The sequence below is a fragment of the Ammodytes marinus genome (genome assembly GCF_949987685.1).
Source record: "Ammodytes marinus genome assembly, chromosome: 4".
Taxonomy (NCBI): Eukaryota; Metazoa; Chordata; class Actinopteri; order Uranoscopiformes; family Ammodytidae; genus Ammodytes; species Ammodytes marinus.
The window spans coordinates 5,607,443-5,632,442 of NC_137233.1; the positions used below are offsets into that span (position 1 = coordinate 5,607,443).

Below are 25,000 nucleotides of genomic sequence, written 5' to 3' on the forward strand. Positions count from 1 at the left end.
TTCACATTTCAAAACATTCGCTTTTACGTTGCGTTTATTCGCGTGTGCAAAGGCCTTAAGACATGTGAAATATTAAGACAGAGTTTAGTTATGAGAGGGATGTAACTTAACGTACCTTCAGAAGCGTCCTCAGTGAATACAGTGAACGTTGCAACCTTGTGTGCCACTCCGTAGCTCAGCCCGGGACCGTAGGCTGTGACGTTAGGACTACTGCTGTGGTTCACATAGAACTGAAGGGGAGACTCTGTAACACACACACACACACACACACACACACACACACACACACACACACTATCAGTACAAGAAAAGGCATTACAACTACAGGTAGAGCCGTTGCAGGATACCTCAGTCCACATACCTACGTACAGTGTGTAATATTGGTTTTTTGGCATTATCTAGTGTTGAGATTTTAGATTGCAACGCTGCGTCTCTAGCCCTGCCATTCATATAATTTACAGAAGCTACGGTGGCCTTCAAGGACAAGAAGCTTTAGTTACTAAAGATGGCATCATCCACCACTGCCTCAAGTCTTTCCACAATATCAAGTGATGAGATGAAGATGTATTTAGTTATTTATTCTATAGTACTTCTTCTTTGTCTTCAGCATGTTCTGCAAAGGGTTCTACCTGTGAGTGAGTGAGTGAGTGAGTGAGTGAGTGAGTGAGTGAGTGAGTGAGTGAGTGAGTGAGTGAGTGAGTGCATGCGTGTACCTGGGATGTGTGCTCCGTTGTATTTGATGTGCATCTCGTGCAGCCCGGCCTCAGTGGGAGAATACTGCACGGTGACCGTCCCATCCAGGTTATCTGAGATCAGAGGCTGAGCTGATTTACCTGAAGGCATCAACACCTCACCTGAGAGAGAGAGAGAGAGACAGACAGACAGACAGACAGAGAGAGGGAGAGACAGAGAGAGAGGGAGAGGGGAGAGAGAGACAGAGGTGGAGAGAGAGACAGAGAGAGAGAGGGGTAAATAATGCATTTGCTCTTTGACCTCTTATCATGTTAAAAATCAGTCATTTTCTAGTCAAATTTGTTTCCTTCTTTTCTCATTTTGATGAAATACACGATATAAACCTGGTGCTCATCTGATGAATTTATGGCAGACTACAAATTGAGGATAACTCTTAGTATTTGGTGATGCCCCACTTTCTCTCTAGCGCCACCCAGTGGTTCACAACAACTATTAACAATTAATTTTACCACCATCTGGCAAAATGTGTACATTTCTATATAAGTTAACTTTGATTGATTGAAAATTCTCCCAGCTCACCGGTGATTTCTCCCTTCTTGAAGGAGAATGGAATGACCATGTCGAACGGTCTGAAGCCGCTTCCATTAACACTGCTGCTGAGAGAGTCATAGCTGTCTTCTGTCACCTATAACACACACACACACACACACACACACACACACACACACACACACACACACACACACACACACACACACACACACACACACACACACACACACACACACACACACACACACACACACACACACACACACACACACACACACACACACACACACACACACACACACACACACACACACACACACACACACACACACACACACACACACTAGTTTAACACATTGATTTAACAGTAAAAACACCTTTTCTGTCACATATTAGTGGCCTGCATTAGAAACATGCTGATGCTGCATCCAAGCCCCGCCCACATAAACAGGGGGCAACCTGGGAAATGTAGTGCGAAGGAGAAGGAAGTAAAATGCATTTAGGTGACTGATGTAGCCATAGTGATGAAGAGTGTACCGATAAAGAGGAGAGAGAGAGAGAGAGAGAGAGGGATAGAGGGGGGGAGTGAGAGAGAGGGATAGAGGGAGATAGAGAGGGATAGAGGGGGGGACAGAGAGAGAGTGAGCGAGTGAGAGTGTACCGATAAAGAGGAGAGAGAGAGAGAGTGAGAGACAGAGAGAGGGAGATAGAGAGGGATAGAGGGGGGGACAGAGAGAGAGTGAGCGAGTGAGGGAGAGAGAGAGAGGGAGAGGGAGATAGAGAGGGATAGAGGGGGGTCAGAGAGAGAGTGAGCGAGTGAGAGTGAGTGAGTGAGAGTGAGAGGGAGAAGGAGAGGGAGGGAGAGAGAAAGACCACCACAACAAAACAATTGGAGGAAAATATAAAAAAGTATTCAAATACGTAAGCATAACATCGCCTTCTGCGAGACAAACAACAGAGTTTAATCAGATATGGAACGCGGTGAGATGTTTGCTGCGTTCCCATTGGCTGAGACAAAAAGACAAGCGATGACATGAAGGATGCAAAGCGGTCGAGCGAGTGCGAGGGTTTATACCAGCAGCCATTCACCTGCAAGAGAGAGAGGCAGTGTGTGTGTGTGGACACGCGTGCGTTTCTATGTGTGTGTGTTTTTGTGTGTGTGTGGACACGCGTGCGTTTCTATGTGTGTGTGTTTTTGTGTGTGTGTTATGCACCAACCATATGTTATTTTAAAGGGTGATTTCGAAAAATATTACAAATATATATATGGTGTGCTCAAGCTAGTGTGTGTATCACCAAGCTTGCTGTGTGTGTGTTTATTGTGTGTCTACTGTCTATGTTAACGTGTGTGTTTTGGGGTACCCAGGGCTTGAAGCCAGCTACGGGTGCGCTGGACTGTTGTATAGACGTTTCCTCTGCCATCACTGGGACGTCAGTAGCCTAAAGACATTACAATAAGGGTTAATTTATGACACACACACACACACACACACACACACACACACACACACACACACACACACACACAGCTGTGGCCTTGTGAGTAATTCCTGGTCTGTAACCTGAAGGCATGAGGTCAAAAAGTTAACCTGTAAATAAATGAACCAATAATTGTTTGTTATTGATTAATAAAAAAGTCCCACTTTGTGATCTCCAGCCAAACTGTATTGAAGCCAAATCCAGTCCCTCTACTCACCATGCCTTGTTCAAGATTATTTTTTGGCATTTTCAAGCTTTATTAGACAGTACTGAGTTGAAATGGGGAGACAAGAGAGAAAGAGAGAGGGGGGATGACCTGCAGTAAAGGTCCACGGGTCAGATTTGAACCCGTGACCACTGCAACAAAGGCCGGAGCCAATATGGTAAACGCTCTATCCACTACGCCACCGGAGCGCCCCGTACTCACCATGACTTTGAAGGGGCTGCGTGGGACGTTTTCTCCCCCAAAGCGAACATAGATCACGTAGTTGCCGGGCGCCGGAGCGGTGTAGAATATATCGAATGTTCCGTCCTCGTTCTCCACAACCTCGGCCTCCACCTGAGGCAAAGGCAAAGTCGCTTTATTGTCAATCTAAAAATATCTGCCAGACAAACAGAGGAATCGAAATAACGTTCGTCTCCCACGGTGCAATAAGAACAAAAGGATAAAATTAGGTCAAATAAGAGAAGTAATATGTACAATAAATACATTGTCAATAGTGCAAAAGGTACGGCAAAACAAAACGTTATATAGCGTATTTTCCGCACTATAAACCGCACTGGACTATAAGCCGCAGGTGTTTTAATGTTTAATTACCATATGTAAGAGTTCGTGCACAGAGGGGATTGTCGGGAAAGAGATGGCTGCTTAAGGAAGCTCCCATTTATTAACATTTCAACAAACAAGTTGCATAACTTATTAAAGTGTTACCATTTAGAGCAATAGTAGCTAGTACAGAACATATACTGTGCTGTGTAATAATAGGGTCGAAAAATGGGGAAAAAGTCGCGGCTTATAGTCCGAAAATTACGGTACTTTTTTTTTTTAAAAGTAAATCAATTGAAATGTGGAATATGAGGAACATTATTTACACTATGTGCAACATGCAGTAAACTGAAGGAATGTAAAGGTTACCTCGCTGCCGTCGGGCTGCACCACCACACAGCTGACCTTCCCCTTCCCAGCAGCCTTAGCGTTCACCGCTAACGCTAGCTCCTCTCCAATCCTCACTGTGGGGCCCACACCCGGACCTGGTGGGGTGGGGGGGGGGACATTAAAAGATGGAGTCAGCCATTATTTGACTACAAGCTTGCTTTAATTTAATTTTCTTTCTTAAATATATATATATTTTTTTAGCATTTCCAAGCTTTATTAGATAGTACAGAGTTGAAATGGGGAGACAGAGAGAGAGGGGGGATGTACTGCAGTAAAGGTCGACGGGTCAGATTTGAACCCGTGACCACTGCAACGAAGGCCGGAGCCAATATGGTACACGCTCTATCCACTACGCCACCGGAGCGGCCCGATATTCACTGATTTTGACTAAAAAGTGATTTTGGCATCAAGCTTGCCCTATATTATTTCTACAATGGCTTGTGTGTTAGTTTTGACGTACCGGTCACAGTGCACTTGCTGGCGTCTCCAGAAGCCGTGGCTCTGATCCTGTACGGTGATGACGGGATGTCGTCTCCTCCGTACTTTATCACGATGGTGTAGCGGCCGGTCCGGTCCGGGACGTAAGACACTACGTACGTACCGTCACCGTTGTCATGGATACTGGGATGCTTAGGTTTACCATCCTGGTCCTGATGGCAAAGGACCAAAAAAAGAAATTGAGGAAGATAAATGAAAATTTTTATCAAAATATAAAATAAATTATTCAAACATTAACAATTAAATTGAGTGTACTTCATGAGCCGGATTTATTAAAAATGTGTCATTATAATTTTCAATAACATGGTCCACTACAGCATGAAGCCATTAAAACAAATGATGTGTAGGCTAGACTCCTAGAATTACGGTCCCTAAGCTAGTCTGGTCAATGTGAAAAAAAAACTAGGAATTTCCAGTTATGTGTTCAGATTTCAAGCACATTTAAAATCTTGAAAAAATTTAAAATCAAACTTTTTTCCAATCTTTCCAGACCTTGTACGACCCTGTTTTTTTTTCATTAATGTGTATAATAATGAGTTTATATGTATGTTTGGGGCGACTGTGGCTCAGTTGGTAGAGTGGGTCGGTAGTGTATATACTGACAGTGATGAGAATGGTCAGTTGTCCCTGCCCGGCGTCTTTTGCGTCGATGTTGAACTCTACGGGGAAGCTGGCGGGGAATCCACTGGTCAGACCGGGACCGCTCGCCCGCACCTTACTGGCATCATGAGTCGGCAGGACACGGAACTTAAAGGGACTGAAGAGAACACAGGCACAGTTAATACTCATTCTAACATTTATAAGACAATACAAATTATTTCATGTATTCATACTGGGTAAGGCACTCAAATCACATAAGCACTGCAGCCAGCTAACTTCAAAAGCAAAGATATTTAAGCCCGACTGTGCCAGCTGTACAGGGAAAATAGTTGTTTTAATCCTACTAACTAATTTACTAACTGCTGCTTTTCATGCATTTATAAACAATACTATATCTGATTTAATCATCATAACTGACTCAATATCTTACTACAACATTTTCTCTCACTATACTGTTATTTTAATTTTTAATAAAAGGAGCTTCGAAGTTTAAAGGTACAGTGTGTAAAATTGCGAGTATTTAGCGGCATCTATCGTGTTGAGATTTTTTGGGAGTTTTGGAGAATTTACAGAAGCAACGGTGGCCTACAAAGACAAGTTACTAAAGATGGCATAGCCCGTCCCGATTTCTTTTAGCTGCTCTTTTCAGATGCTTACTCTCAAGAGACTAACTCCCCAAATGACATAACTGAAGGATGCGGATGTGTTTTACCAGGGCTTTAAATGCCTCTTCCCTGCTGTCATGCTGTGTACCTCTTTGGGACGTCCTCCTCTGCGTACTGCACAGCCACAGTGTGCGGCCCCTCTATCGTCGGAGTGTATGAGACCGTGTGTGTCCCATCCCCGTTGTCTGTCACCTCGACGGGCACCGCCACGCCTTTGGGCCCCGTGACAGCCACAGACAGAGGCGCTACACCCGCCTTCCTACAGTCCACTGAGAACGACTGGGGGATGTTGGAACGCACCCCCGCCCCCACACCGGGACCAGAGACCTTCACCTTACTGCAGTCAACCACATCCTTCACCAAGACCTTGAAGGGACTTCCTGGAAACCAAACACAGGAAGAGGAAATGCTGGTTTTAAGTCGAAAAAAATTAGGAAAGCTAATGTTTTTTTTGTGAGGGTCAACAAAGGATCAAACTCCTCTAATTAAAATATGGCTACATAGAACATAGAACATAGAACATTGAACTTAAATACTTGTAAGAAAAAACTAATTGTACACAAACATTTCTGTTTTTATTCAAATCCTGATTAAAATAACCAGGTCTTTATACAAGGCGTAGTGGACAGAGTGCATATTGGCTCCGGCCTTCGTTGCAGTGGTCGCGGGTTCAAATCCGACCCGTGGACTTTTACCGAATGTCATCCCCCCCTCTCTCACTGTCTCCCTATTTCAACTCTGTACTGTCAAATAAAGCTTGAAAATGCCAAAAATAATAATCTTTACCTAACTACATCAATTATCCAAGCTAAAGGCCGATTGCAATAGCTCTTATAATAGTATCCTGGTGTTTTTGCTATTTGTTTGTTAGACCAGGATTGTGTGATTTCTTGGCAGTGAGGTTTTTCTACATCCTAAAATATTTCCACACATCTGAGCCACAGACCAACAGCTGTCTGTTAAAAGGTCTCAAACGAGGCAACACGCAGAGCATTTCCTGAACAAAGTCAATAAAAACTAAACACTAGCCTTTTAACTTCGACCACATCTTTAACACATTAAACTGAAACACTCGGTTTTATCAGCCAATAACATGTTTTAAACATCAGCGGTTGATTAAAGGCGGAAATGAGAACAAGACCGACAGATTGTTACAAAGAGAATTAAAATAAACGGACGTGTGAGGGGAAATAAGTGGATCTGTGTTTGTGATGAAGTCAGTGGTTTGAGATTTGCCAGATCTTTCCTAAGCTTTTCTCAAACTGTTTGAAATTAATCTTCGGGAAGTCATTTGTGTGTCTGCAACCATTTTTTTTTTTTAGGAGAATTTACCCATTTATCATAAAAGGATAAGACGGATAAAAGTCTAAATTATACTTTTGACAACCGATCCAGCACATTTGTATTGTAGTGGAGCGGTTTTTAGTCGTATGCTATTAGTGGAGCGGCAATCTTTAAATTTGTGATGCAAGCGTGAAAATTGGCATGAACAGTCTGAAACTAGTAATTCATTATTTCAAATGAAATGTAAAAAAAATCAAATAAAACAATAATAACAAAAATACAGTAAAATAATTAAAGAAAAATGTTAAAAAATTAAATAAATAAAAATTAAAAATCTCATCTCACCCGGGATATGTTCTCCTCCGTATGTGATGTTGACGTCGTAGAGTCCTGGGGTGTAGGGAACGTACTCCACGCTGCAGCTGCCATCTTTGTTGTCTTTACAGGACATCTTGGACTCTGACGGGCCTTCTACTGTGATGCCCAGACCTCCAATACCAGCCCCTCTGGTGACAGAACAATGGCAATATACCAAACATTAGCAATAGTTTGAACTAAAGCCAGCAAACCCACTCCTTATCAAAATGGAGGTACTAAAATATAAAGGACCTGATGGACTAAGTTTTCAAGTCATGCACAAAGTAAAAAAATGAAGAGTTACCGATCAATATCCAAAAGTTGTTCCAATTGAGGGAAATGAATTATGATCTCCACAGAAAATGTGTGCTTGATACACAAACATGAGGACATGTTAATCATTATAGAATATTTTAACGACTCAATAAATAATTAAAAACAACAAAAGAACTAACAAATACCACACTTTTCACTGCTACAAAATGCTACATGAGACAGACATTTCACTGGTAAAACTATATCTGAATCAAACCCGTTTTGCCCCTAGCGTTACCTGGTGACGATGTTGAAGTGGTTGGGTTTGTCGGTGAGAGCCTGTGTGAGGCCGGGGCCGGTGGCCGTCACCCTGCTGGGGTCACAGCCCTCTGACACTGACACTCTAAACGGACTCTTAGGGACCGCTGTCTCGTCATACAGAACCTGGACGTTATGAACGCCTGGAATACAAACCATGATTAGAACCATTAGCTGATGAAATATGTATAACAATGCCCTTCGGAGTAAGATACTTGGATTACAGATTTGCTTCATGATTAGTTTTTTAAAAGGTGAAGTCAGTGATTATGGAGAACGCTTGTTGTCAAAATTACTTTTCAGCCAAAAATCAATGAATATCTTCTCACGATCTATCGCTCCCTGTCCGTAATATGTGTGTGTACTGAAAAAAAATGGTGTTAATACACAGCCTACTTGTATGTGAACAAAGGATGCAGTATGTAAACAGAGGGGAGCAGCTGTAGCTAGCTGAGTGCCTAGGCTGTGGTATTAACACCCACGCAGTACGTACAGGTTCCGGATTAGGAGGACATATTCACTGATTTTGACAACAAATGTTCTCCAGAATCACTCAATGCGTTTCCATGGCACAACTAGATTGGATTATCACATATATCGAACAAGACACTCGAACGGACCGTGTCACTTGTCTGAGTATACATGGCCTTTCAGAAATCGGATAAATGTCCGATGCATGGCTGTCTCCACTATGCTAGGTGGCGCTGTAGCCCTTTCAACCATGCTTTCAACAAGTGGTTTTAGAGCCACGTCCGGTTCTCTTCCGTCAGTAGATCGGATAAAGGTGTTTACATGCAGTTTAAAAGTCCTGTTGAGGTCTTATTCGTTTAGTTATCCGATTATGAGTCTGCATGTAAACGCACTGACTGACTCCACCTTTAAAAGAGTAAAACACCAATAGATGTAGCTTAATGATTAGTTCTTAAGTCCTGAATGCTTTGTGTTACCGTTCTCAAAGGGAGTGTATTCCACGTCGTACGTCCCGTCAGTCTTGTCTGTGACCACACAGTCAGTCAGCGCTCCAGACGGGTTCCTGACCTCGGCCCGAACATGTTCCCCTCCAGCTCGGGACAGGGGCCGCGCATCTACTGTGAACGCTGTGGTCGCCTCTCTGAAGATAGCTGGATGAGAGAGAGGGGGGGACGAACGTTAGAAAAAAAGACACAACATTGGTTTTCTAGTCACAGTTTGGATTGTAGCCGGACCAGTGAAGGAGGGAAGAACGTTTTCCTTGCCACCCTTTATTCAACCATCTAAAATGTGAAGAGAATCTTTTGAAAGTTCACAAATAAAATAAAAAAATCTGCAGTAATTCGTTTCAATTCGGGCAAATTGTCACAAAATGTTTTCTTGCGATATTCATAATATATATTACTTTTGTAATTCAACTTTCATCGTTGTTTTTTTTGCTTTACTTTTTCGGTTGTGTGTGTTTGTGTGTTATGGAATAATAATAAATAAAGTATTTAAATTTAAATTTTAGCATTTCTAGACTCATATGACTCATATGAACCATGCTTCACCTTTTCCCTCGACTCCCGGTCCGAACACTTTGACCTTGGATGTGTCTACGGCGGGATCCACCATGACTTTAGCGGGGAACCCAGGAACCCCTTTCCCTCCGTACTTCAGCAGCAGCGTGTACATGCCGGCCGTCAGAGGAACGTACGTCACCGTGTACGTCCCGTCTTTGTTGTCCACCACCTCTGTCTTTGCTTTAGTGCCTGAAACAAGTACAACAACAATATGGTGTTTTTAGTATTTTTGTTGTAGTTTTTCAGTCCTTGCTTGTGTTACTACTTTATTTTCATCCCCCTGTATAAAGTTTTATTGACTGAAAATATTATCTGTCCTGGCAAACAAAAACAAGGGATGCTATTAACTTTAGCTTAATTTATTTGAAATGTATGTAGTTATATTTGATTTCACACATTTTTTTTGTCTGGGCGTCATAGCCTTGTGTTATGTGTATCATTTGCCTGTGTTAATATTCATTAATTAATACAAAAAGACACACACAAACACACAGTGCATATACTGGTACCTGATGAATTACCAGAGGCAGTGGGGGAGTCTGGTGTTGCCTCCCAGGTGAGTTGACCCGCTCCGGCCTGAGAACAGTCCACATTCACCACACTGGTTTCTCCAACCTGACAGACAGACAAAACAAGACGGGTCAGATTCCTATCTAACCCTCTGAACCCGAGGGCTATTTTGGCCGTTTTGCATACTTTAGATTAATCCTTATTAACTACTTTGGCTGGAAAAGTGTTGAAGAATAGACCACTTAAGGTAGGAGTAGGGAAGAAGTGGAAGGACCCGATAGTTGTCTTTCCTTTTCAAAGCTTTCTTTTAATGATCTCATTTTTCAACACAGAAACACCTGACTCTCCTGGAGGATCTAACCATGCTACAGAGTAATTTGTATAATTTCATTCATGTTTCTGAGATATTATTAATAATTGATTTTTTTTTTCAAGTTTGGCATATTTTATGGCCGTAGTGGATAGAGCGCACACCGACTCTCGCCCAGACTATTCACTGCATGTCATCTCTCTCCCTCTCCCCATTTCCACTCTGTACCTCTTACAACTGTCAAATAAAAAAGGTGAAAAACACATCAAGTTTCTAAGAAGACCATGCGTCTATCTACCTCCCCAGACCCTCACCTTGGCTCTCTTGAGGCCCGACCCAGAGGCCACCACCTTGGTCGGGTCAAAGGGCATCTGGACAACAGCCTTGAAGGGAGACCCGGGGATGTTAACCTCTTCAAACAGGATGTTCACCAGATACTCCCCGGGCTCCGTGGGCAGGTAGGACACCGAGCACGTCCCGTCCCCGTTGTCGGAGCACTCGATCTTGGCTTCGGTCGGACCCTCCACCGTCAGACCCAGTCCACCGGTACCGGCTCCTTTGGTGTCGATGGTAAACTCTGCCGGCTGACCCACCAAACCTCCCTTCAAACCGGGGCCGAATGCCTTCACCTGGAGGGGGGGCAGGGACGAGGTTTACTGGGTTGAACGTCAATGTTTTTCTTGTGTTTTTGCTAACTTGCTAAAGCTGTAGTGCGTAATGCATAACTAAGGATGAATACTTAATAATCACAACAACACTGTTGACGCATCTACATGAGGTAAACCATTGGTAATCTCGCATGGATTTTATACCTTTTGCTGTACATCAAGGTGTACGCTGCCATACTGAGAAAAACTGAGAGTTTTGTGTAGCTGAAAGGCTTTATCAACTTTGTGTCAACTCATTTGGCGATGGCTTGAATGTGGCTTGTTGAATTGTAATTTATTAAAATATATAAAAGTTACGCACTATAACTTTAAGAGATGGAATAGTACAGATATATTAAAAAGACCTTTTTTCTCTTCAACCAGTTTTCCGTATCAACTTAAGGTCTATTTTAATGATCAGTTGCTGTGGTTACCTTGCTGGGGTCTGGAGGTAGCTGGGCCTCTACGGGGAATGGGCTCCCAGGAACGGGGTGTCCGTCGTAGGACACGTTGACGGCGTGGACCCCCTCCTCTGTGGGGGTGTAACGCACCAGACTGACGCCCGCTTTACCGGGCTGGGGGGTGACTTTACAGGGTACCGCCTTCTGACTTGGGCTCAGCTACAGACAGACAGACAGACAGACAGACAGACAGACAGACAGACAGACAGACAGACAGACAGACAGACAGACACAGTGAGTTTCTTGATATCCGATTGTATTTTTCATTGTTAGTTGTAGTCCCATAAAAAGACCAAAAACGACAACAAATTGATCCTACTAACACATATTCTCAGCTTATATTGATCCAATTGAAACACAGCAGAACTAAACACTGCATTAATACACTCACCACTGAGACCTCCAGGTTGCCTTGACCTCCTGCGCCCTTAGTGTCAACCATAAACTGCTGGTCCTGATTCACTTCAACTCCTGAAGACAAAACAATACAGTAGATATGAGCCCTTAACATGTCCCTGAGCAGCCTCAATAAATACTTATATTCATTTAAGAAAATAACATTATGTCGGATGTGTGGTAACCCCATTGTTTTGTTTTGTTAATATTGTAAGTTTGTGCTCCATGCATTATGTTCACAAGCCGTTTAAAAATGTAATTAAATTAAAATATATTCACTGAGAATTTTGTAACAAGTCATTTTAATAATGTTTAAGTTGGAATTTAAGCTATCTGGAACTGGGAGCAGAAATTGCAGGATATCTTACTTCCATCCATGTCGTCGACGGTGACCCGGCTCAGATCCAGTGGGGCAGCGACTCCGACAGTGAAGGGGCTTTTAGCGATCGCATCCCCTCCATACTTCACCAGGATCGTCATCTCTCCCTGAAGACACAATGGAAATGTGGACCTTGTTCTTCAACAGTTTACAGTTTTAAAAAGCATTTGGTAAGAGATCAGGAGGCTACGTGCAACCACAACCTCGAGAAAAAAAATTCATGTTATAATTTTGTCTGTTTTCGCTTATTGATTATTGTGAATAAGGAGAATTTGAGCATTTGTAAAAAAAAATCTGTATTATTATTTAGGCTGATAAGAGCCACCAAGCACAGACAAATATGTCACGCAGGTGTGAATTAGATGAACATTTTGTACAGTTGATAGGTGTGTGTGTTCAACTTACAAATTGAAATGTATGTTTTTGACGATTTTTTTTTATAATGTGTTCAAAAAGGAGATGTTATGGACAATATCCTAATGCTCTACAACACTCCAAATGTGCAAAAACACAAACACACACACTTCGACCAATAATCTCGTCCTCCCCAGGTGTCCATTCTTAGAAAGTGCATAATAAACCTACTATATTCATGTACATACTAACACACACACACACACACACACACACAGATATTTGGAGACCCTGTTGCAAAGGTACATACTTGCCATACCATACGCACACACATACAGTATATTTACCCTACCTGTTGTGCCGGTGTGTATTTGAAGCGCGCACACACATATGTATGTAAAGGTACATGTTGCAAACATACATGCTTGCCATACCATACGCACATGTACATATTCAATACTACCCGTTGTGCCGATGTGCATTTGAACACCCCCCCCACACACACACAAACACACAAACACACACACACTACCTGTTGTGCTGGTGTGTATTTGACGGTCTGTGAATAGTTGTAGTTGTCGATGATTTCAAAGTCGTCGACGGGAGCGGAGAATGAAACATCGAGCGGAGCTTTGCCGGCTCCTTTAGTCAACACGGTGAAATGTGTCGGCTTCCCGCTCTCTATTCCTGCACAGGGCGAGACAGAGGCAAGAATATACATGGACATACAGTAGATCAGTTAAGAGAATTACATGTGGATTAAAAAGGTGGATTTAGTGATTCTGGAGAATACTTTTTGTCAAAATCAGCGAATATATCGTCATGATCTACTACCTTTCCCTACTGTGTGCATGCTGAAGAAAAATACAGTGCTAATAATACACATCCTATATGCTCTGTAAACTAGTATGTAAACAAAGAATATGCTAATAAAGGGGGCCCATCGTAGCTAGCAACATGTCCGTTTACAGAGCCTAGGCTGTTTATTAACACTGGATTTTTTTTTTTACAGAATCTAGGCTGTGTATTAACACTGGATTTCTTTCCGCGCAAATACATTACAGACAGGTAGTACATCGTGAGGAGATATTCACTGATTTTGACAACGAGTGATTTTAACAACAAGCGTTCTCCAGAATCGCTGACTCCACCTTTAAGAAATTGGTCACTGGGTTGATTTAATATCAGTGTCTGTCTGTCTGTCTGTCTGTCTGTCTGTCTGTCTGTCTGTCTGTCTGTCTGTCTGTCTGTCTGTCTGTCTGTCTGTCTGTCTCTCACCTGTGCGAGCGATTCCAGGACCCTCAGCTTTAACCTTTGAAGCATCATGAGAAGGTTCCACTTTGACGCTAAAGGGGCTCTGAGGAACTTCCTAAAAGAAAAAATTTAAAATTTAAAAATTTAAACTGAAATTCAACCAAATGTCTTTACACATTCTCACTTCGGGACAGGTCTTTAAAGGGCTGCTTGAGGGTTAACACTAGGTTTTAAGGTTCAGGTATTAATTTGATTTATGTTATTGTAAGTGTAAGGGTTGGGGTTGGGGTTAGGCATTTAGTTCTGATGGTTAGGGTCAGGGTAAGGGGCTAGGGAATGCATTATACTGTAGATAAATGTCCTCACAAGTTTGGCAGTACAAACGTGCATGTGTGTGTGTGTGTGTGTGTGTGTGTGTATATATGAGTGAGTGAGTGAGTGAGTGTGTTTGCGTGCCTAGTAAGTTTGTGTGAGTGAGTGAGTGAGTGAGTGAGTGCACATGTGTGCCTGCGCTTATGTACGTGTGTGTGCCTAGTAAGTGTGTGTGTGTGTGTGCGTGTGCGTACCTTATCAGTGAAGAGGACTTTCACAGTGAGCCTCCCGGCAGCAGGAGGAATGTATTTCACCGTGAACGTGTCGTTAGCGTTTGGGATGATGTCAAACTCCACGTCGGCTTCTTTGTCTCCGACCATGTTCGCATCGCACTTAATGCCCACGCTCACGTCGCCTGCACACACACACACACACACACACATTATTTTAACTGAACTTTAAGCTATAGTGCGTAACTTCTGTTTCCCCCATGAGGAATTACAACTTCAGGTGAGGCAATTACGTTGCATTATAGAGTGATGTGATTTCCTGTCAGGATGTGAATGCCTTGAGATTGTCACCAGGTGTGTGTGTGTGTGTGTGTGTGTGTGTGTGTGTGTGTGTGTCATTCACAGACAATATAAGAGGTGAGTGTGTGTGTGTCATTCACAGACAATAAAAGAGGTGTGTGGGTGTGTACATAGCAGAGTGCAGTTTGTAGACTTGTTTAGTTTGAGTGTGTGTGACTGTGTGTGTGTTGTGTTGACACAGGAGGAAACTGCTGTCACAGCAAATACTCCTGAGAGGATTTCCTGTCTTAATTATTAGTGTGTATGTGTGTGTGTGTGTGTGTCCGTGCATGCCTGTTTGTGCGTGCCTGTGTGTGTGTGTTTTTCTTTGTCTGTTCGTTTGTGTGTGTGCGTGCGTCGCTGTCTGTTTGCGTGTGTGTGTGTATGCGTTGCTGTGATTGTGTTTGTGTGTGTCTGTGTGTGTGTGTCTATCTCAGTGTGTCTTTCTCTCTTACCGTCTCCCGCCCCTGAACAGTCCACGGTGAAGTGTGTGGGTTCGTTGGCCTTCAGTCCGGTTCTCTCGACCCCAGGACCGAACACCTTCACCAGGCCCGGGTGGCTGCCTTTACCCACATTCACCTGCAAGCACCAACAGCAAATTATATCACTTATTTTTAAAAAAAAAGTTATTTAAAAAAATGCCCCCCCCCCCTCCCAACATCTGATAATATGACTTTTATAAAACAGGACAACAGGTTTTCTCATCACTAAAAATAATTTACATTAAATGTGGAATGCCACAGGGCTCCATCCCGGATCCACTACTTTTCTTAAATATCACAAAATAAATTAAATATTAGATTCAATTTATATTGTTTAGCATATTATACATTTCAAATATGATGAATATAAATAGATAAATTAAATGTGATAGTTTTAGGGGCCTATATTTAGACAGGAATCTTAAAAATTAGACATTTCGTTATCATTAGTTACCTTTGAAAATGGTAATGGGCTTGTGGTACTTTGATGAATTGTATAATGATAAAAATGTCAGAGTTCCTAAATGTGAATAAAAACATAGTACAACTCTGGATATGTATTTAAAGAGATAGGAGGCCCTTGTTACCATGATACCAAGTTATTGTTTAAATAAACAGATATCTCTTCAGTTTATAATGACATTTGAGGCTCAAATAGAGATCTTGAAATCGTTTCTACTTCTGTGTTTTGGTTTTTGCGAAATCTTAAACATGTTTCAAATACAATTTTTTTCTTTGAATGCAGAGAGAGAGAGGGAGGGAGAGAGAGAGGGAGGGAGAGAGAGGGAGGGAGGGAGAGAGAGGGAGGAAGGGAGAGAGGGATGGTCAAAATTATATTATGAAAGATTAGTAAGATTTAGTAAAATATAGCATTAAACTGAAACTTGTAATATGTGTTATTCAAAATTATGAATGAAAAGAACACCCAATAAAATGAATGCAAAATAAACAACTTGTCATGTCAGCAAAGCAAATGAATCAAAACAACACAGCAAAACATTTAAATGAAATCTCAGAATTTATTTTGAAACCAATCTAACTTCATTTTAGGATTTGAATGACTTTGGATTTTAGTACAGCGGGTGATTGGCGTTTGTTTCAGTCGACATGTTGGTTACAGATTCACTTGTAACAAAAATGTAATCATTAAAAGAAAATCTATCTTTTGCTTCTACGTTAAATAATAATAATATTGAAACATCACACAGATTAAAAAGGTCCACAGACTCATACAACCTAATACAAAAAAACTCAATGCTAGTCTGGACTGCAAAGCATTTCCCTAACTTGTGAAACTCTTATAGGAATGTTAAGTTTGTTTATCAGCCGTCTTCCAGGGTTGTTTTTTTTTTTTTTTGCATTTTTTTTTAATGCTTTATTGATAGTGTAGAGAGACAGAGTTGAAATGGGGCAGAGAGGGGAGTGACATGCAGAGAACGACCGCGAGCTGGAATCGAACCCGGGTCCGCTGCTGGCCGAGGCCCATGGGGGGGACGCCCTACCAACTGAGCTAAGGGCGTCCCCTAGGACCTCAGTTTTATCCATCAAATTATCCAACCAAATTTCAATTCACCCTTAAAGCAAACACTGCAGAGGATTCAAACTTCATTAGATAAACTTTTTGAAGATGTAGATCTGTGTAGCTAATACTTTTGGGCTTTACTTGTGAGAAATATACAAGTGCGAGCCAGCTGCAACACTATTCTTCTATTGACCCACCCAGCTAAGCAATTTCAGTTCGTCTTAAAGTTGTATTTGTAGCATCGATTCCGGTTTCAAAAACAAAAATCAATTAAATAAAGGAAGAAAAGAATACTAAAGGCCAGTGTATACTCCAACAGAGCAGAGTTAGAGCTCAAACTCACATGTCAGTCACCAAAGTGTTGTGTGTACTGATAAGTATATTCAAACAATTTTGTTCAAGGCAATTTTTCTGCAAACTAAGGGCAAAACAAAATACCAAAGGACATGGCCTAAGGGTCGGGTGAGGTTGTCTCCGGTTTCTATGAACCTTAAACCTTCTTTACCGTCCCATATTGAATGAAAAGCTTCAGTGCTTTGAGGTTGGAGCTCAGAGCTGGGTGTGACTGTTTGCTCTCTATCCGGCAGCTACTGTATCAACATGACACTGGGAGGAATAGAAGGTGCAGTCGGTGCCAGGCTGCAGCTCGCAACAAGCTGCTGCTGAATCATCACAGTGACATCAGCGCTATTGGAAGAATAACTTTTTAGACAAGTTCAAACTCTCCTGGGTCGGTTGAAATGATTTGTGGACTAGAGGACGGATTAGTTTTTAGTTGTATTGAAGAATTCTTTTTAGTATCGTTTTTATTTTATTTTAAATGCAATTTCTTTCAATTTAATTTTTGATGTGTTGCAAAATACTTTTTTTTTTTTTTTTCACTATGAATACTACGAAGTTTTGTACGAATACTATAAAGCGGAGAAAAACTCTGAAGACTAAATCTATATCCCTGATTTTTTTTTTTACTGTTGCTAATTTCTAATGAGCTCGTATGAAATGGTTCGTCTTGGTGTTTTTGTTTATCTTATAACTTTTGGTCTTTAAACGTCAGTGACTTCATCAGCGCTACTGGAAGAATAACTTTTTAGACAAGTACAGACTCTCCTGTGTCGGTTGAAATGGTTTGTGGACTAGAAGACGTATTTTTTTGTGTTGAACAATATGCAAAACATTTTGTAATGCCGTTTTTAATGTCTTGTAAATGCTATTTCTTTGATTTTCTTTTTTAACAATTTGTAATACATTGTTCATTTTAAATGTACTTTTTGCCTTGTGTCTGAATTGTGCTACATAAATAAACTTGCCTTGCCAAAGAAAAGCTACCATGAAACACCATGAAGCAGTATTCATATCTAAACACTAAATCTAATTGCCTTATACATTTCCTATTATTGCAAATTTCAACTTTTCCCATAGCAATTGGTATCAACGTGTCTTGTTCGTTTATCTCATATCTTTTAAACTTTGAACTTCAGTCGTCTCATCCCAAAGAAGATAATATCTTCTTAGGCCTTTTGGCGTCATCACAAATTGAAAAACAAACACATATCCATACAGTATCCTACGTCCAGTGAAAGTTTCTCATGCAACTTATTTGCCCTGTGGGTGAGACTAAAAAATATACTTTACGTCAACAGGGATAAGGGAAGACAGCTGATAAACAAAAGAGAAACAAATAATTATCTCAAAGTGTCATTTAAAAAAATCTAAAAAAAAAAAAAAAATTAAATGTGGTTACAGTGCAAAGAAAAGTGATTAGTGCATCTCAGCTGTACAATGAAAACCTTTCCACTCTTGACTTCTTTGTTCTAAGTGAACTGAAATGAAATAAAATAAAATGAAATGGTGGAACATCTACAATTTCTGAATCAGCGCGACATAAATCGGGATATTTTAACGTACTTGGGGCTCGAAGGACACTATACAATTGGCTTTAAAAAGTGAGCATACTTAATTATGTTTTACACTGATAATGGAGGTTTCAATGGTCAATAAAACCCCCACTGTAATAGATGATTTATTAACTTGACTTATAAAGTGAAAAGGTTTTCATTCAACAGGAACATTATTAAAAAAAATGAACCACATGTTATGACGACAGCAGAGCTCAACTCATCTGAACCTTTCAACTCGCAGGTCGAACATAAATCACTTCCCACGTTTGTGTTTCATAATCTCTTTCCCCTGGAAGGCGGAATACTTGGCAGAAACACATTGTTTTATGTATTTTTTTATCCGTATTTTATAACCTTTGTGTGTTGTCACATGTTGTCCTTATTTGCTCTTGTTTTTTTCTTAAACTGAGCAGTCATTGTTCATAAGGCTTAATAAACTATGTATCACAGCTTCAAGACGCAAATACGTTCAAAGTTGGACAAACAGACAACCGTCAAATACATTTTCACTTTTTCTACCATTTTCTATTCTATCTAGCAATTATTTTATTTTCTGCACTAAATGTGTTAATAGGCACTCGCCCATTTTAGGTACAGATGCACAGAATTACTACTAAGTCAATATAAATATCGGAGTCAGCATCAATAGATACTCAATAAAGGTTCAAATTGAGATTGGGGCACAAAAAAAACTTGATGCTGACATTCCAAGTTTAAAGAATATAGGTTTCAAAAGTTTAAGTTTTATTACTGGCGCCCTCTTTTAATCAAATTAACATATTTAATTACAAAAGCTTGAGTCAGAAAGGTTCAGATGAGTAAAGTTCTAGTGAAAAACAAAAAAACATAAGTGTTAAAAATGACAGCAACAGAAGAGGTGTGTTACAGTGAGTGCATGGACAGTGGTTATACAGTGCAGACCGGTTAGTTAGTGCATAATGTGGTTCAATCATCTTCAGTTAAGTCGTACATATGAAGTGTTATTTTATAAAAGTTGTGACTAGTAAAGTAGTAAAAGACAAACCGGAGATTGTTACAGTGCATAGACAGAGTGCGTTACAGTGCGGTTAATGACAGTTGGTTGAAAAAAAAAAAAATATTGAAAAAAAAAAAAAAAAAAAAAAAAAGCTAATCAAAACACAGTGGTAAGGTTTGTTAAACATATAAGTTGCAAATGCATTTTTGATCATAAAGTGGACATTACTTATCATAGTTTTTCAGTCAGCAACAAAACATTTCATGCTACTGTTAAAGGAATACTTCACCCAGTACAGGACCGGCGTTCTATCATTATAAAATCGCTATTATAATATAATGAATGAGGTCTAGAGCCCCACATCGCCAGTGTTGCATTTCTGTGTACAGACTTATCGAGTAAACATTATAAAACCTCTTAATTAGGGAGCTTTAGGGACATTGCTGGGTGTAGTTCTTTACTTTAGACAGACAGCTTTCAGACGTAATGCTATAAGCTAAGCTAACCACACCCTGACTCCAGCTCTGTACTTTTTTTTTTTAAGCTTGAGTGAGTGAGTGAGTGAGTGAGTGAGTGAGTGAGTGAGTGAGTGAGTGAGTGAGTGAGTGAGTGAGTGAGTGAGTGAGTGAGTGAGTGAGTGCGTAAACTTGACAATGACAATTACATCATAATACATTATCATTTAGTTTGAAGCCTTTGATCTATTCAGTGTTTAGACATTTAAACACGTTTAATTTCAAACTATTTCAGCCTTTTCTTGTGAACTTTTTGCTTGTTATATCAGTTTTTTGGAGTCTTTAAAACCTTAATTATGTCATATTCTTTATATGATAATTCTATCAAATCCATTCTCTTTTTTTATACAGTAGTGTTGTTTTAAAGCATCCAACATTTTAGATCTTAGTTTTTTCCCACCAGCCACTGAACTAAAAGCCAAACCTCTCCTCAGTGTAGGTGATAATAATCAGAGGTTTCTTATTCTTCACCATTTTGCCGTTGTATTTGGACTTCACCGGCTTATAATTCTCTTTTGGAACGTTCGGCTCTGATTCTAGAACTTTAATGCGTTCCGCCCTAAACACAGGGTTTGATTGGACGACATTAGCTCTTTCTATCTTAACCACTTCCTTGTTTTTTGGCGGGAAAACACTTCCAGTTGTAACGGGGCGATTTGATTGGCTGCTTACCCTGAAGGGGCTGTTTGGAACGCTGACGGTTCCCCAGGTTACGGCCACGGTGTGTTTGAGAGAGGAGGAGGGAGTGTAGGAGCAGGAATACAGACCCTCTCCTTTACTGCGCACTTTCACCTCTATGGGGACGCCCTCTGCATCCTGATGGAGAGAGCGATAGAGAGAGAGAGAGAGAGAGAGACAGACAGACAGACAGGCAGGCAGACAGACAAAGAGATAAAGAGATAGACAGGCAGGCAGACAGAGAAAGAAAAAGAGAGACAGACAGAGACACACAGTTAATGAGTTTAGAAAGTGGTCAAAGCTTCTTGCCTGAAATAGGAACAAAAGTCCGAACAGGTAGCTGCAATGGTGTGGGTGTGTGTGGGGGGGTGTGTGTGTGTGTGTGTGTGTGTGTGTGTGTGTGTGTGTGTGTGTGTGTGTGTGTGTGTGTGTGTGTGTGTGTGTGTGTGTTGTTCGTTCTATGTGTGAGAGGATTTCTTCCCCTCACCATGGCAGTGATCTTCAGAGGTCCCTTCCCAGCATCCTTTGCGTTCACAGTGAACTCAGCCGGTTGACTGACCAGCACCCCGGTCTTCTCCAGGCCCGGACCGAAAGCCTGGACCTGCAACAACACAAACACAACTCACTACTAGAGATGTCCCGAGCTAAACTTTGTATCCATTTCTATTCAAAAATGTATTATTAGCCTACTAAGGGATGTATGTTAAGATCAACAGTCAATAGTCATGTTGGCTACAATGTTATTTTTTTTTTAAAACCTTTATTTATACAGGTAAATCCCATTGAGACCGGAGACTCTTTTACAAGGGAGACTTGTTCCCATTTACACGTTACAATTCACACACACATTCACACACCGATAGCAGTCTAACTATCGACATCTACACGAGGCAAGGTGGGTGAAGTGTCTTGCCCGAGGACACAACAACCACGAAGCAAGTGGCCGGGCGGGAATCGAACCGCCAACCTTTCGATCATTGGCCGACCCGCTCTACCACCTGAGCCACAGTCGCCCTGAATTTGATATGTCACTGACCTTATTAGGGTCGCTTTGGTTGTTGTCAGGGACGATGTGAGCCATGAAGGGACTGTGTTCTATGTCCTCCTCGTCACATGTCACGTGCACGGCGTACTCTCCGGCCTCCGTGGGCCAGTAACGCACGTCACAGGACCCGTCGTTCTGATCCTCACACTCGATCTTAGCCTGGGACGGGCCCTCGATGGCAAAACCTGGAACACACAGATTTAGACTAGAGGTTAGACTGGACTGATCGCAAAGTAGAGTTTGGGATGGATATATATATATTTTTTTATTGATTGTCTTTATTTCGAACATGTGAGCTATAAAAAAACAAGTTTAAATATTAATAGACGAATAAATGAAAAAAAAAAAAAAAGCAAAAATAAATAAAAAAACAGACACTTTCTACATGATCGAAAGGGTATTAGGATAGCATTTATTCCAGTTTTTTTTTTAAGAGTCAGTTCTCCATTTATAAACAGACTGTACATATTTCGTATATATTGTTTGTATATTATCTGTAACAGTTTGAACACTGTTTGAACACTGATTTCTTTGAGCAGACACAACCTTGAACCTTCTATATCTGTAGCTAAACTTTAAAATCACCAAAATAATCCTGGTATAGAAGACTCACCCAGCACTCCGACGTCAGTGCCGACAGACTCGACTACGAAGGCGGCCGGTTTACCCACAATGCCGTGCTCCAGCCCGGGACCCCAGGCGCGGATCTGCTGGGGTCCCGCCTCTCGACCAACCGTCACCTCGAACGGGCTGAAATGAAAAATTAGTCGAAAAATGGGAAAAACTTCACAATCTACTGCAGTGTGTGTGTGTGTGTGTGTGTGTGTGTGTGTGTGTGTGTGTGTGTGTGTGTGTGTGTGTGTGTGTGTGTGTGTGTGTGTGTGTGTGTGTGTGTTCCATAATTGATCGCAGTCATCATTGGTCCACAAATTAATTACTGAGACAGATTTTAAATCAGCAACATATGGCGTCTGTGTGTGTTGTGATTTGAATGTAAAAGCTAACTGTCAGCACTGGATGAAATAAAACAGAAAGCTTCCTCTAAACCCCTACAGATATGAAATATGATCGTTTCACTGTGGGAACTCTCTGACCTGATGATGCCATTCTGAATTATGAATGAATGACATAATAGGAGCGTATAGATCAACACGGCTTTGCTCTCCAATATTTGTTGTTTCATTTAATTATGTAGTTAGGAGGTATTTCCCTGTCATCTTCAATTTCTTTCTTGGGGAACTCCCTCGCTACTATTACTAACACTTGTACGCACTTGACAAAACACACAATCTGCTTCACACACACACACTGCTTCTCTCTCTCTCTTATACACACACAAACACACACACACACACACACACACACACACACACTGCTTCTCTCTCACACACACACACAACCACCCTGCTTCTCACACACACACACACACACTCTAGTCTGACAAAGAGAACACAAGGCCCACACTCTAAGTCTTTATTTCCCCTGCGGATCCAACCATTCACATCAGATGAGGTAATGTCCTGAGGTAATTCTGAATCTCACACACACACACACACACACACACACACACACACACACACACGGACACAGAAAGACACACACACACACACGGACACAGAAAGACACACACACACACACACACACACACTGCTCACCTCTTGGGGATGTGCTGACCGCCCCAGGTGATGGTGACGGTGTATTTTCCGGGGCTGTTGGGATGATACTCGTAGGAGAAAACTCCGTCCTGACTGGAGAGCTGCTTTACCTGCTCCTCCATGCCCTCTGAAGACAGAGAAATCACAAATTAAAATCAGACTGAAAAGAACATTCTGGAAATAAATAGTAAAACGTATTATAAAAGCAAGAGTCTTTTTATATAAGTGAATGTCGGTTACATTCAAGCCATCGCCAAATGATTAGACAAAGTTGATTAAGCCTATCAGCTCCACAAAACTCTCTCTGTATTTCTCAGTATGGCAGCGTTTACAAATTGGTAATTGGTTGAAGAGTTTAAGCGTATTTTGTCTTTTTCTACAGAGTAAACTGAACTCACTTGGTCCTTTGATGAGAACCTTTAGTTCTCCGCTGCCGGCGTTCTTGGTGTCGACCTTGAAGTCTCCGACCTGCTTCACCCTCAGACCCAGCGGCTGCAGCCCCCGACCGGTCGCACGGCACGCTGCTGGCATACAGGCTGAAACACAGACAGACAGACAGACAGACAGACAGACAGACAGACAGACAGACAGACACACACACAGACAGACAGACAGACAGACAGTCAGTCAGACAGACAGACACACGGGGGAAGAGATGTGTCATGGTGTGTTCAATTTGGGTTGTGAACCATGTTTAAAGGGGGAGTCAGTGAATCTAGAGAACACTTTGTCAAAATCAGTTTGTCAAAACCAATAAATATCTACCTCACCATCCGATACCCGTCTGTACTGTGACTGCGCTGAGAAAAGAAGGAATGTAAACAAAGGGGGCCCGTCGTAGCTAGCAACATCCCTGTTGCAACATCCCTGTTGCAACATGCCTGTTTACAGAACCTAGGCTGTGTATTAACACCGGAGTTCTCTTGAACCCTGATTTTGACAAAAAGTGACTCCGACAACAAGCCCAATTTCGTTGCACTTTATGCAATGACAATAAAGAGATTCTGGAGAGAATGAAAAAGCGTTCTCCAGAATCACTGACTCCACCTTTTCGAACATGTTATTCCAATCAGCAAGTGTTTGTCATTCATGTTCTAGTTTATGCTTTCTAGTTTGTGTAACATCATTATTTCCTGTACGACAATTTCTGTTTATCTTTTATATGTTCGAAATCAAAAATTCAATCAATCAATCAATCAATCAATCAATGTTTAAGAGTCCAATGGAACCTGGATCCCTGTAAAGTTGAGACTTTGACACTCCTCCCTTTTGTTTTTAAATGTGCTATAGAAATACATTTATTTAGTCGATGCTTGTTTTTTTATTTTCCATGTATATTTCTACACATTTTTGTATGAAAGCCTAATATTTTTTATGATGTATTTTATGATGTATTTTGATTTAATTTGAACTCAGAGACAGTTGTTCCTTGTGTTTGTTCCTGTTGTCCTTAAAATGAAAAATCCAATAAATAAATAAATAAATTTATAAATAAATTAAAAAAAAATTAAAAATAAAATGAAAAATACATTTGACTTTGACTTTTCGTATCAACTCACCCGGCCCCACGTCCACACCGAAGGGGCTCTTGGGAATGGCCGCCCCTCCGAATGTGACGGTGACAGCGTGCGGTCCGCTCTGCGTG

The 25,000-nt window shown here is 41.2% G+C and overlaps 1 protein-coding gene across 2 annotated transcripts in view; it reads right to left on the reverse strand.

Annotated features, from left to right (window-relative positions):
- Positions 1 to 25,000, reverse strand: part of flnba (filamin B a) — a 70,512-nt gene that overhangs the window by 13,755 nt on the left and 31,757 nt on the right. Inside the window, exons 9-37 of one of the 2 annotated variants that reach the window (XM_080026792.1) lie at positions 24,915 to 25,000; positions 23,754 to 23,891; positions 23,356 to 23,482; positions 22,314 to 22,450; positions 21,692 to 21,885; positions 21,143 to 21,256; positions 20,650 to 20,793; positions 15,040 to 15,163; positions 14,270 to 14,430; positions 13,728 to 13,818; positions 12,982 to 13,136; positions 12,085 to 12,202; positions 11,712 to 11,791; positions 11,294 to 11,479; positions 10,527 to 10,841; positions 9,914 to 10,007; positions 9,381 to 9,581; positions 8,805 to 8,978; positions 7,838 to 8,000; positions 7,273 to 7,433; positions 5,732 to 6,023; positions 4,982 to 5,135; positions 4,341 to 4,530; positions 3,860 to 3,975; positions 3,152 to 3,283; positions 2,608 to 2,685; positions 1,273 to 1,378; positions 714 to 854; positions 116 to 244 (exon numbers count right to left, since the gene is read on the reverse strand). The exon at positions 24,915 to 25,000 is cut by the window's right edge and continues 115 nt beyond it. In XM_080026792.1, coding sequence (XP_079882918.1) covers positions 116 to 244; positions 714 to 854; positions 1,273 to 1,378; positions 2,608 to 2,685; positions 3,152 to 3,283; positions 3,860 to 3,975; positions 4,341 to 4,530; positions 4,982 to 5,135; positions 5,732 to 6,023; positions 7,273 to 7,433; positions 7,838 to 8,000; positions 8,805 to 8,978; positions 9,381 to 9,581; positions 9,914 to 10,007; positions 10,527 to 10,841; positions 11,294 to 11,479; positions 11,712 to 11,791; positions 12,085 to 12,202; positions 12,982 to 13,136; positions 13,728 to 13,818; positions 14,270 to 14,430; positions 15,040 to 15,163; positions 20,650 to 20,793; positions 21,143 to 21,256; positions 21,692 to 21,885; positions 22,314 to 22,450; positions 23,356 to 23,482; positions 23,754 to 23,891; positions 24,915 to 25,000 — 4,301 coding nt within the window. Of the gene's footprint in view, positions 1 to 115; positions 245 to 713; positions 855 to 1,272; positions 1,379 to 2,607; positions 2,686 to 3,151; positions 3,284 to 3,859; positions 3,976 to 4,340; positions 4,531 to 4,981; positions 5,136 to 5,731; positions 6,024 to 7,272; positions 7,434 to 7,837; positions 8,001 to 8,804; positions 8,979 to 9,380; positions 9,582 to 9,901; positions 10,008 to 10,526; positions 10,842 to 11,293; positions 11,480 to 11,711; positions 11,792 to 12,084; positions 12,203 to 12,981; positions 13,137 to 13,727; positions 13,819 to 14,269; positions 14,431 to 15,039; positions 15,164 to 20,649; positions 20,794 to 21,142; positions 21,257 to 21,691; positions 21,886 to 22,313; positions 22,451 to 23,355; positions 23,483 to 23,753; positions 23,892 to 24,914 lie in introns of both variants that reach the window. The other variant, XM_080026791.1, reaches the window with a different exon arrangement.